A 12,789-nucleotide genomic window follows, 5' to 3' on the forward strand; every position below is an offset into this window, starting at 1 on the left:
TCCCAGGGTAGGTAATTTGTCATTTATGGACGAGGGAGTGTGAGAAAGAGAGAGAAAAACAGATATACAGTTTGAGGGGCACCACTCAGAATTAAATTGAGTGCATATAATTACCACAACCCGATATGAGAGAAAGACCCATCCATGACAATCTTAATATTGAATGAACAAACAGAAGGAGTGCCCACTCTCCCAAAGAACCCAGAATATACACCAAGCTAGGGTTCAGAATGAACCTGTCTCACCCCATTGTGATTGTGACATGTTGGGTAGTGTCACAGAATTCCAGAAGACAGGAGAGGAACAGGCAAATGTCCAGCCAGTATTTTACCATGATCTGGCTAAACCTCAGATTCCACAGTCAACAAGAAAACATTCCACCTCTCAGCTACAAGACATTTCTGTCATGCTCTCCAATTTGCAAAGGAAATAGTTTTCCTTCCATGTGCCAAATTGGAAGCTTGTTTCTGCCAAAAATAATTACTCTCAGTCACTCCATCGATTGAAGTAATCCAGCTGGACTGTGTAACCAAGGTAACACAGATAAATAAAACTTACTGCTGAATTTTCACAGATGTATACATTGTGTAACACACTGATCAGAGCACGACTTGCTCAGTGCACACGGCTCCCAGTGTAACACACTGCTCAGTGCACACGACTCCCTGTGTAACACACTGCTCAGTGCACACGACTCCCTGTGCACAGATGTATACATTGTGTAACACACTGATCAGAGCACACGACTTGCTGTGTAACACACTACTCAGTGCACACGGCTCCCAGTGTAACACACTGCTCAGTGCACACGGCTCCCTGTGTAACACACTGCTCAGTGCACACGACTCCCTGTGTAACACTGCTCAGTGCACACGACTCCGTGTAACACACTGCTCAGTGCACACGACTCCGTGTAACACACTGCTCAGTGCACACGACTCCCTGTGTAACACACTGATCAGTGCACACAGCTCGCTGTGTAACACACTGATCAGTGTGACAACACAATGTGTAACACATTGATCAGTGCACACGACTCCCTGCGTAACACACTGATCAGCGCACACAACCCCTGAAGAGTTGTGCTCCATAATTGCTAATCCCCTAGCCAACATTGGCATCTATTCAACAATGTGGAATATTGCCCAGGCATATCCTGGACGCAAAAAGCAGAACAAATCCAAACCATCCAAATACCGCTCTGTCAGTACTCCCGATCATCAGTAAAGTGATGAAAGGGGTCATCAACAACACCTGCTCAGCAACAACCTGCTCAATGATGCCCAGTTTGGTGTCTATCAGGACATTCAGCTCCTGACCTCATTACGGCCTATTTTCAAACATGGACCAAAGAGCTGAATTCCTGAGGTAAGGTGAGAGTGATAGCCCTTGACATCAAGGTTCTCTAGTAAAACTGGAATCAATGGATATCAGGGGGAAAATTCTCCACTAGTTGAAGTCATACCTGGCACATAGGAGATGGTTATGGTTATTGGAAGTCAGGCATCTCAGCTTCAGGACATCGCTGCACGAGTCCCTCAGGGTGGTGTCCTATGCCTAACTATTTTCAGTTGCATCATCAATAACCTTCCCTCCATCGTAAAGTTACAAGTGAGTGTGTTTGCTAATGATTGCACAATGTTCAGCACCATTCCTGACAACTCAGATCCTGAAGCAGTCCATGTTCAAATACAACAAGATTTGGACAATATCCAGGCTTGGGCTGACAAGTGAAAAGTAACATTCACTCCACACAAATGCCAGACAATGACCATCTCCTAAAGTGACAATCTAACCACTGCCCCTTGATATTACTATATCCTGGGGCTTACCATTGACCAGAAACTGAACTGGACTTGCCACATAAATGGTGGATATAAGAGCAGGTCAGAGGTTAGGAAAACTGCGGTAAGTAACCCAGCTCCTGACTCCCCGAAGCCTGTCCAACATCTACAAAGCACAAGTCAGGAGTGTGATGGAATACTCCTCACCTCCCTGGATGAGTGCAGCCCCAACAACACTTAAGAACTTTGACATCATCCAGGACAAAAGCAGCCACTTGATTAGCACCAAATCTACAAACATCCACTTCCTTCACCACCTGATGCTCAGTAGCAGCAGTGTGTACTATCTATAAGATGCACTGCAGAAATTCACCAGTGATCCTTAGACAGCACTTTCCAAACCCAGGACTGCTTCTGTCTAGAAAGACAAAGACAGTAGACACATGGGAATACCACTACCTGCAAGATCCTGTCCAAGCCACTCACCATCCTGACTTGGAATTATACTGCCATTCCTTCAGTGATGCTGGGTCAAAGTCCTAGTACTCCACCTCCCTCCAAGGGCATTGTGGATCATGGACTGCAGCAGTTCAAGCAGGCAGCTCACCCCCACCTTCTCAAGGGGCAATTAGGGACAGGCATCAATACCTATGTCCCAAGAGTGAATAAGGAAAACCTGCTGATCATTTTGAGGCTGAACATTGACTTTCATTGTAGTGACAGTGAACAGATAAGTGAAAAACAGCTGGCTTATTATCCCTTAATGCAATGTAACAATGTCCAATTTAATTGAAAGTGTGCCCAAAAATGAACATAGTTGGATAGAGATAGTGTGCAGGGTGTGGGGACAAAGGAGGAGAGTTGCTGAGGTTGGATTCTTCCAGCTCCCTTCCTCTCAACACAGTCTAGAATCACTTGGGTAAGAGACCAGAGATGTTTAAATCTATACAAACGCTCCCAGTAAGAGTGTATTCCCTCAGAAGAGATTAGGAGAGGAAACATAGATTGGATAAAATTTAACTTTGCAGCTGAGAAGTAAATGATTAAAATGAAGAGATGCCCAGACATATGTGGCATAAGTTTATTATCAATAAAGGTAATGACAAGCATTTAATATTTTATTTAATGCGATGTAACAGGGTGCTTCATTTTGTTGGTGCTTTCTTTAGAAAAAGAACAAGATTTTTAAAACGTAGTTTGCACAATATAATACTGTAGTGCTTGAAATCACAATGGAGTGAATGATGAGGGGACAAGCAGCTTATAATACTAGGAGAGATCAAGATGTTGTGACTTATAGGTACTGCAGTAGAGCTCAAAATAAAAACATTTGCTGGCTTTTAACCCTGACCATCACTCTGTGGTTTGAGATCCGACAAGAGTTTTGGCAGGTCTGCGGTGTTTTTAAGAGCTGCCAACAGCTCGGAGCTACGTTAAAGTTCGAGAGGGTGATCGGAGGCCATCAGGTAGTGAGGGCAGCCCTGTCCCATCCCTCACAGATTGCACACTACATGGAATACGTCTGAACATGCCTAGTTCTAAACTATTGTTACTGTGTGTTACAGTGAAGACAGTGTCCCCAGCACTTTGCGTTAGCGGGTAAACAGCACAACATTGAACTTGGATCTTCCTGGAGTGTATGAAAGCCATCACTGGCCCCCAGCAGCATCACTCTTCTCATAGATGTAGCTCCCAACAACGCCGGTATTGACCCCTGTAAACACAGCAAGGAAACAGATGGCCATTGAGGAAGATGCACTGCCATACAGGATTAAACAGAAAGGCCATGCATTTTAACTTGAAATAGCCGACTGCTCAGATCCCTCTAAGGTCTGACCTCTCCCTACCCTTTGTAATTGTCTCCAGCTTTTCAAAATCCTTTCCTCTTCTGTAACTCTAGCCCCTTGCTGATCATTGCCCCAACAGCCAGGGGCCCTGCAGAGATGCCAGGCTCTGAAATTCCTCTCCCTAATGCCAGTCACCATCAGACAGATAAGACTGACTGCTGAATCAATCTTCCAAAGCTACAACAAGTAGCATTTCAACTGAGAGGTGATTATACTGGATCCCATGGGTCACCAGATTCCAGTGAATGGGCAGTCAGTTCCACCTGCAGGTCACTGTATCTCAGTGAAGGGGTGGGGTGGGGTATCAGTTCCAAACATGGGCCACCAGATCCCAGCGAGAGGGGAATCAGTTGTACCCACAGACCACTGGATCCCAATGAGAAGGGGATCAATTTTACACCTGTGAACCTCTGGATCCCAGAGAGGGGCATCAGTTCTACCTACAGGCCACTGGACCCACTGAGAAGGGCCGGATCAGTTTACACCTATGGGCCACTGGATCCCAGTGAGAGGGGGATCAGTTCCACACATAAGCCAATGGATTCTAGACAGATGTGGATCAGTTTTAGTTATAATGAAGTCAGTAGGTCAAGATAAGCAGCAATTCCCCACTTGTGTGTTAATTCTGATAGTTGAGACCATTGTTACCTTTTGGTCCAAACAGGATTCCGTAGCAGGGCTTGTGGCAGTAGGGTTGTCCATCATGCTGTGCAGAGACAAACAGAAAAACTATTTCAGCACCTTACCACTGCACTCACATACCAACTGCTCACCTTAAACAGCCCCCTCAACGAAGATAAAATCCCCAGACTGTTTTGCAAGTGGCTTTTCCTGGGATCCCACTGTTTTGAAATGGGCCATGCTTCCTACATACCAACAGTGGCAGCACTTCACAAAGCCAGGTCATTAGCTGTGACACACTCTGGGATGTCCTGGACCTGCTGAAAAGCACTTCAGGAACACAAATTGCTTTCCTCAACAAAAAAAAACTTTGGCAAAGGGACACGACTGGAGGATGAGTTGCAGTTGCCAGGCTCATCCTTTGGGTATGTTTTGGTGGACTCCATGTATTGGGATAAAGCATTAAGATTGTTGGTCACAGCAATCCCTGCCTTTAATCCACTGGGAGACCATGAAGGCACCAGGCACGTTGACTTGTTGGTGACGTTCATTTTCCTGTAACTGGGGAAAAGTCATTGGCTTGTGGGGACTGGGGCAAGCCCATGTTCCCATTATGCAGTGAGGCAGTTGTAAGCTTGCCCTTTGTTCACCAGTTAATTCAGCATATGTATACACTCCACCTGATGACCTTTCCCCTCTTAGCTGTTCTCGACCCTCTGCCAATTTCAATCAATTGGTTATCAGAGCTGGCTAAGTAGCCAGCACTGACCCTGGCACTGCCCAGGAACAGGTCATTCATCCAAAGGCAATGCTCTACCATTCCCTGCAGCACAATTAACTTATGCGCCTTCCCCATAGCAGCAGCAATAAGATAGAGTGGGGGGGGGGGGAGAGGAGGAGGAGGAGGAGGAGGAATGGGCATTTGTCAAAGTCTGGATGACTCTTATGTCCCTTTTCTTGTTTGAGAAGTGGAGGGATATTCAAAGGACAAGAGGCATCTCACTCCATTAGAGAGACATGATTGGCTCAGTACAAATTGAAGATATACAAATGTTGTTTGGGGGTGGGGACAGGCCACCCCATTAACAACCACATCTGCTACAAGTGACAGGCTACACATTTAAGACAACAGGGCCCTCTTGTGGTGCAGTGTCCCCCCCACTGGGCCAGGAGGCCTGGGTTCAAGTCTCAATTGCTCAGAGGTTTATAGTGACATCTCTGAACAAGTTAGCTAGAAAATATTTTAAAGAGAGGGATGAGACTGGATTAGATCTCAGAGGGTAGTGAATCTGTGGAATTCTTTACTGCAGAGGGCTGTCCAAGCCTGGTCATTAAAGCTGAGACGGACAGATTTTAATCAGTATGAGAAATCAAGAGTTATGGGAAAAAGGCAGGAAAGTGGAGTTGAGGATGATCAGTTCAGCTATGATCTCATTGAATGGTGGAGCAGACTTGACGGGCTGAATTGCCTACTCCTGCACTAATGTCTTATGGGGACTGAACCCACATTTTAATCTGCACAAGTTATCTAACCAAGACAGCCAAGTACCCCCATTTAAAAAAGTGTCCATTTAATATAAACCAGGATGACATCACTAACTGTGATGTTCTTCCGTACACAAACAGTAAGCTATTGAAACCCATTTCTCAGCCACACTGGGGGGTTAATAAGTCCTGACATTTTAAGAGTACCAGTCAGGAAATGGCTTGCAAGATGTTGACTGACCAGAAAACATCTGGATCACCCTGATCCCTCCTGGAGTCCTGGGATGATCTGCTATAAGTCCCAGCAGAGGTAACAGGTTTGACCACAACTTCTGAACAAACTGCTCCAAGATGGACTGAGCTGCAGTGGGAAACATTACTCATGCTGGCTCACCTTGCTGTCACTGTACTGCTGATATCTGTCCCACTGCCCTGCCATCTCTCAGCACCTGAACTTCAACACTCATCAGGTAATCCTACTGTGGGGGGCATCATGTACATTCTGCTTCATATCAGCTGTGAGGAAGTGATTTACATTTCTTGAGTCAAATCTTAACTAAAACACAAAAGGAAGCCTACAAAGGTTCAATGATGGGCAAAGATCTGGTAAATGGAGTACATTGTGGCAAAATATGAAACTCTCTATTTTGGCAGGAGGAATTTTAAAAAAAAGCACATTATCTAAATGGTGAGAGGTTGCAGAGGGATCTGGGTGTCCTAGTGCATGAATTGAGGAAGATTAGAGTGTAGGTACAGCAAGTAATCAGGAAAGCTAATAGAATGTTATATTTTGCTGTGAGGGGAATTGAATTTAAGGGTAAGGAGGTCATATTTCAGTTATACAGAGTACTGGTGAGACCAAATCTGGAGTACAGTGTACAGCACTGATCACCATACTTACAGAAGGATGTTACTGCAGTTCAGAGCAGACTATTGGACTAGTGGATTACCTTATAAGGAAAGGCTGGGCCTGTATCCTCTGGAATTTAGATGAGTCAGAGGTTACTGATTTGAAGGCCTGAGGGAACCTGACTGGGTGGATGTGGAACGGATGTTTTCTCTTATGGGAGAATCTAGAACTAAGGGTCATTGTTTAAAAATAAGGGACAACTATTTAAAATAGAGATGGGCAATTTTTTTTTGGTCTTAGAGTCTTTGAAACTCCCTTCCTTAAAAAGGAAGTGCTTGCAGAATCTTCAAATATTGTGAAAGTAGAGAGATAAATCTCTCCACTCTGCAGGCACCCTGCCTCTATTTCTGATGAAGGGCTTTTGCCTGAAACGTCTATGTTCCTGCTCCTCGGATGCTGCCTGACCTGTTGTGCTTTTCCAGCACCACTCTAATCTAGACTCTGGTTTCCAGCATCTGAATCCTTGTTTTTACCCTGGACATTGGTTAGGCCACTGTTGGAATATTGCGTGCAATTCTGGTCTACTTCTTATTGGAAAGATGTTGTGAAACTTGAAAGGGTTCAGAAAAGGTTTACAAGGATGTTGCCAGGGTTAGAGGATGAGCTATAGGAAGAGGCTGAACAGGCTGGGGCTGTTTTTCCTGGAGCGTCAGAGGGTGAGGGGTGACCTTATAGAGATTTACAAAATTATGAGGAGCATGGATAGGATAAATAGACAAAGTATTTTCCTTGGGGTCAGGGAGTCCAGAACTAGAGGGCATAGGGTTAGGGTGAAAGAGGAAAGATATAAAAGAGACCTATGGGGCAACTTTTTCACGCAGAGGGTGGTGCGTGTATGGAATGAGCTGCCAGAGGATGTGGTGGAAGCTGGTACAATTGCAACATTTAAGAGGCATTTGGATGGGTATATGAATAGGAAGGGTTTGGAGGTATATGGGCCGGGAGCTGGCAGGTGGGATGAAATTGGGTTGGGATATCTGGTCGGCATGGACGGGTTGGACCAAAGGGTCTGTTTCCATGCTGTACATCTCTATGACTATGACTCTATGTCAAAGGTCCAACAGCAAAACTACTGAGCAGCCTTGATTCAGTAGTTGGACTGTCATTTTAGAATCAGAAGGTTTATGGCCTATCCCTCAGATTCGAGCACAGAATCCAGACTGGAAATTGTGTGCAGTGCCAGGGGGTTGCTGCACATGGGGTGTTCCATCAGATTTCAGGCCCCATCTGCTGTCGGGATGGAGGTTAAAGACTTCCACAGCCTTAACTGGAAGAGCAGGACGTGTGTTCTCTCCAGCACTCTGGAGGAAATAAAAGGAAGACTTGTATTTATGATTATTTTTCATGATTAGAATGGAAATCGAAGTACGTTAGGTTTAAATGCATCTGAATTGGCTTCTATCTCTGAGATATGTTTCAGTAGATTTGTAATCAAGTACGCCTCAAATTGCATCCTTAATATCCCCAGTGTTGATATGCGATAGGTTTCCAGATATGGACCATGACAGATTGATTAAACACACGTCCACCATAACAAAGCTACAGTAGCAATATATCATTCTGTGTAACCCTGGCAGCAGGCAGAGAGTGAAGCCTTCGATTTGGAGATTGATTCAAGTAAGCAAGTGCTCGTTGTGGGCGGCACAGTGGCTAGCACCACTGCCTCACACGCCAGGGACCTGGGTTCGATTTCACCTCCAGGCAACTGGCTGTGGAGTTTGCACATTATCCCCATGTCTGTGTGGATTTCCTCTAAGTGCTCTGGTTTCCTCCCACAGTCCAAAGATGTATAGATTAGGTGGATTGGCCATGAGAAATTGCACCATAGTGTCCAGGGTTGCGTAGGTGAGGTGGTTTAGTAATGGGAAATACAAGGATAGGGTAGGATGCTGTTCGGAGGGTTGGGTGGGTGGAACGGATCGGCCGAATGGCTTGCTTTCACATTGTCAGGATTCGATGAGAGGTAGGTTTTAAAAGAGGAAAATGAAATGTAGTGGGGTACACGGCAATAACAACAAGCTGCATTTACATTGTGCCCTTAATGTGACAGAACATCTGACAGGAGCTTACAAAACAGTATGTTTCCAGTGGTAAACAGAGCTGGTAACAGCAAAACACTATGGAGATGATTGGAGAGAGCGCGGAGAGAGTGAGACAAAGAGGAATTGTTATTTTTAAATGCAGTAAGTTCAGATCAGGACCCTAAGCAATGAAAGGGTGATGAAAGCAGTGAAGTTTATAAAGGCAACTCGATAAATAATTGATGTGGAAACATTTGCAGGATTACAGGGAAAGAGCAGGGGAGAGGCACTCCAATGCTAATGATGGGCCCAAGAGCTACCCTGTAGTGAGACTGTTTGAGTCGACAATTTGGGTATTCCTTCTGTGAGTAAAATGTTGTTGACATTATTTTACTAACTCCTTGCTAAAGCAATCCTCACAATTGGGTCCTGAACCCTAAGCTCATGGCTACAAAGAGACAGTTAATTTCAACCTCATTGCCACTCATGGTCCTGCAAGCTGATAGTGAGCAGTCTGGAATATGTCTTGTTGGCTGAAGGGGTCTTCCATCCCTTTTAGACTGTGGGAAATGCAGCAACTGATTGGTGCACAGCAATTTCCCACACAGTAATAATGACCATACTTTCTGTGATGTGACTGAGGGATAAATGTTGGCCCCAGGACTCCTGGGACACTACTTAGAATGAGTGACATAGCCCACTGCATCCTTCCCAGGGCAATTAGAGATGAGCAATAAATATTAGTGTAGCCAGCAATTACAAACAAACAGAGCATTTTTTTAGAATATAAAAATCGAAAGAACTGCAGATGCTGTAAATCAGAAACAAAAACAAATTGCTGGAAAAGCGCAGCAAGTCTGGCAGCATCTGTGAAGAGAAATCAATGTTAACTCTGATTTCTCTTCACAGTTTATTTTAATAGTATGGTCTGGCATTGGCATGCAACTTTTATAAATTGTAATGTCTTTCCGCTTGCTTTTTCAGCGATCGTCAGTGACTGCAGATCATGGGGAGATAGTGATTTAGTGTATCATTGCTGGACTGTTCCCGCAGATTCTGGGGACCTGGGTTTGAATTAGACAATGGCAGATGGTAGACTTGGACCTTTATTTTTAAAAAAATCTGAAGAGTTTAATGATGATCATGGATCTGTTGTTAACTGTGGGAGAAAAGACACATCTGGTTCACTAATGTCCTTAGGGAGGGAATCTGGTAACCATAGCTGCAGACCCACAGTAACATGGTTAACTTTCAACTACCCTCTATACAATTTGGGATGGGCAATAAATGCTGATCGAGCACTGACACCTTCATCCCGTGAGTGAATGAAAATCATATGAAATACTGAAAGTATCTTTGGAAAACCTGGATTTCGACAAAGTAATGTCCTGGCTGATATGGCCACACTTATGGTCAGGAAGAACTATGTGACAGGGAGAAAAATTGGAGACTTTATTGACATTGACTGATGGTGTCATCATAGAATGATTCAGAGATATTCATAGAATCATCATGGGTGATACGATGCCACAGTGGTTAGCACTGCTGTCTCACACTGCCAGGGTCCCTGGTTCAATTCCACCTTTGGGTGACTATGTGGAGTTTGCACATTCTCTCAGTATTTTTGTGGGTTTCCTCCAGGTTCCTCTCTGTCTAAAGATGTGCAGATTACGTGGACTGGCCATGCTAAATTATCTCAATGCCCACAGGTGTGCAGGCTAGCCATGGGAACTGCACGGTTATAGGGTGGGGGTGCTCTTTGGAGGGTAGGTGTGGACTCAATGGGCTGAATGGCCAGCTTCCACACTGTAGGGATTGTGTGTGTTACAAGAGGGCAAACCTTCAAGTTTCCAACACTCCCCATCCCTTGCCTTGGTTCACTCCAAGCAGTTTGCTGCATCACCCTTGGCTAAACTTTTCACTCCCACTCCAGAGTTCAAGGTCAAACTTGTGAGAACTTGCAAAGTGAGTGTAATATGATGGAAATCAGAGTCAGGTGGGCATCTGGGTGAGTTGGTATCTCTGTTCACAAAGGCAGATGGGGCTTAATTATGTGTGCTGAACCCCTTTGCATTCAGAAAACTCCTTTATCATTACAAGATATGCCAAGGAGAGTGAGCAGCCCATTGACGGCAGCTAATAGATGGTGGGGAATAGAGGTGGGAATTTGTTAGTATAACAGTTCAATGGTTTACCGCCTTATGGACATTGTGTTGCAGCTGTACAAGACACTGATAGGGCCACATTTGGAATCTCTATACAATTCAGGGGTCGCCCTGAATTAAATTGGAAAGGCTGAAAAATGGTTTACAAGGTGTTACCGAGACTGGAAGGTTTGAGTTACAAGGAGTGACTTTTTACCCTGGAGCGTAGGAGACTGAGGGGTAACCTTATAGAGGTTCATAAAATCACAAGGGAAACAGATAAAGTTAATAGCCAAGGTCTTTTTCCAAGGGTAGAGGAGTCCAAAATTAAAGGGTATAGGTTTAAGGTGAGAGGGGAAACATTTAAAAAGGGACCCGGGGCAACTTTTTCACATAGAGGTTGGTGTGTGTATGGAATGAGCTGCCAGAGGAAGTGGTGGAGTGGTTTCAACTGTAAGACATTTGGACAGGTACATGGGTAGGAAGAGTTTAGAGGGATATAGGCCAAATGCAGGCAAATGGGACTAGTTCAATTTAGGAAACCTGATCGGCATGAGGGCCAAAAAGCTTGTTCCTGTGTTGTATGACTATGGCATTTTACAAATTTAAATTGTTTAAATTGCTGGAGAATCTGTCAAGTCAGCCAGTGACTGTGAGGAGAGAGACAAAGTTAACATATCGAGCCCAGGATCACTCCTCTTCAGTTTCATTCTGAAGGAGAGACATACCAGATTCCAAACATTAACTCTGTTTTCCTCTCTCTCTGCACACATGCTGCCAGACCTGCTGAGTTTCCGCAGTGCATTCTGTTTCTCAAAATCATCATATGTCCAGAGCCACAGTCTCTGTTAATAATCTCTGATATTCCTCTCTGTCACAGATCTCCCTGACTGTATTATGTGGTGATATCAGCCCAGGCATCATTTAGTCAAAACCCAGGTTTTCCAAAGATACTTTCTGCTTTTATTTCAGATCTCCAACATCCATGGTTTTTTTTTTAATTTAAATGAAAGTATTTGCCTTTGGTGCCAGTCTGACCCACTTCTCCAAATACCCTTTTTAATATTGCGCAAATGTTCTACCGGATTATAAAACTAGGCCGGAACCGTCTGCAGCTGCACATTAAAAGACAGAAGGTTCATTTCCCACAGCACATCTGCACTCCAGCAGCCAGAGCCATTTTCCCATAAGTTGAACATCTAATACAGATTCTCTTAAATGAAGTGGATTCCATTATGAGAGCACCAACACACAATTGCTTGAAAGCTTTCTCTGCAGCCTTAGTGTACCTCTGACAGTGATGAGGAGTATCAGAAAATTCTGGAGCCTTGCTTTTACAGAAAGGATCGTTTTAAAGTTCAATGCTATTTTGGCTAACTCACTGATCTGGTTACAAAACTCAAATACTCGGTCAAAGCAAGAGTTTTAAAAAAAGAAAGAAGGGTTCGGAGGCATTACCACCTCTAAGGCCTTAGGCTTAGGAGGTAAAAGATGGGGCAATTGTGGAGTGAAAGGAGAGAGGCAAAGGGGTCTTGCCAGAACAGGTAAGCATGGCAGTTACCTTCCCCAAAGGACATTAATGAACCATAAGTTGGTTATTTCCCACAAATCAGCAACAGTTTCAGTCATTAGACTGAATTCAAGTCCCACCATCTGCTGTGACAGGATTCAAAGCCAGGTCCCCAGAACATTACTGGGTCTCTGGATTAATAGTCTAGTGAAAATACCACTAGGCCATCGCCTCCCCTTACTGGTTTTTAAGTACTTTGTGATGGACTGAGACCATGAAATGCACTGCAAAAATGCAGTTTCTGTCTTTATATTGTCACAAGCTATTGAAAAGGGTTGTAGCCCTCACTTGGATCCTGTCTTGGGGTGTGCAATGTTTTCTATGGAAGTGCTCTGCCTCATTCTGATACAATGGGCCTTCATGGTTTACTTATTATAATAAAGCTAAAGGGGTTCCATCCCAATGTA

General features: G+C 44.4%; 1 protein-coding gene across 2 annotated transcripts in view; it reads right to left on the bottom strand.

The window, feature by feature from the left end:
• Positions 1-2,851: 2,851 nt before the first annotated feature.
• The window catches only part of LOC122553880 (cysteine-rich protein 2-like), a 54,480-nt gene continuing 44,542 nt past the window's right edge, over positions 2,852-12,789 (bottom strand). For both annotated transcript variants that reach the window (XM_043698338.1, XM_043698337.1), the window contains 2 exons: positions 4,280-4,337; positions 2,852-3,498 (listed from right to left, as the gene is read on the bottom strand). In XM_043698338.1, the coding sequence (XP_043554273.1) occupies positions 3,434-3,498; positions 4,280-4,337 (123 nt within the window). In that variant the 3' untranslated portion in view covers positions 2,852-3,433. The remainder of the gene's footprint in view (positions 3,499-4,279; positions 4,338-12,789) is intronic.

Source organism: Chiloscyllium plagiosum, chromosome 10, assembly GCF_004010195.1.
Source record: "Chiloscyllium plagiosum isolate BGI_BamShark_2017 chromosome 10, ASM401019v2, whole genome shotgun sequence".
Classification (NCBI taxonomy): Eukaryota; Metazoa; Chordata; class Chondrichthyes; order Orectolobiformes; family Hemiscylliidae; genus Chiloscyllium; species Chiloscyllium plagiosum.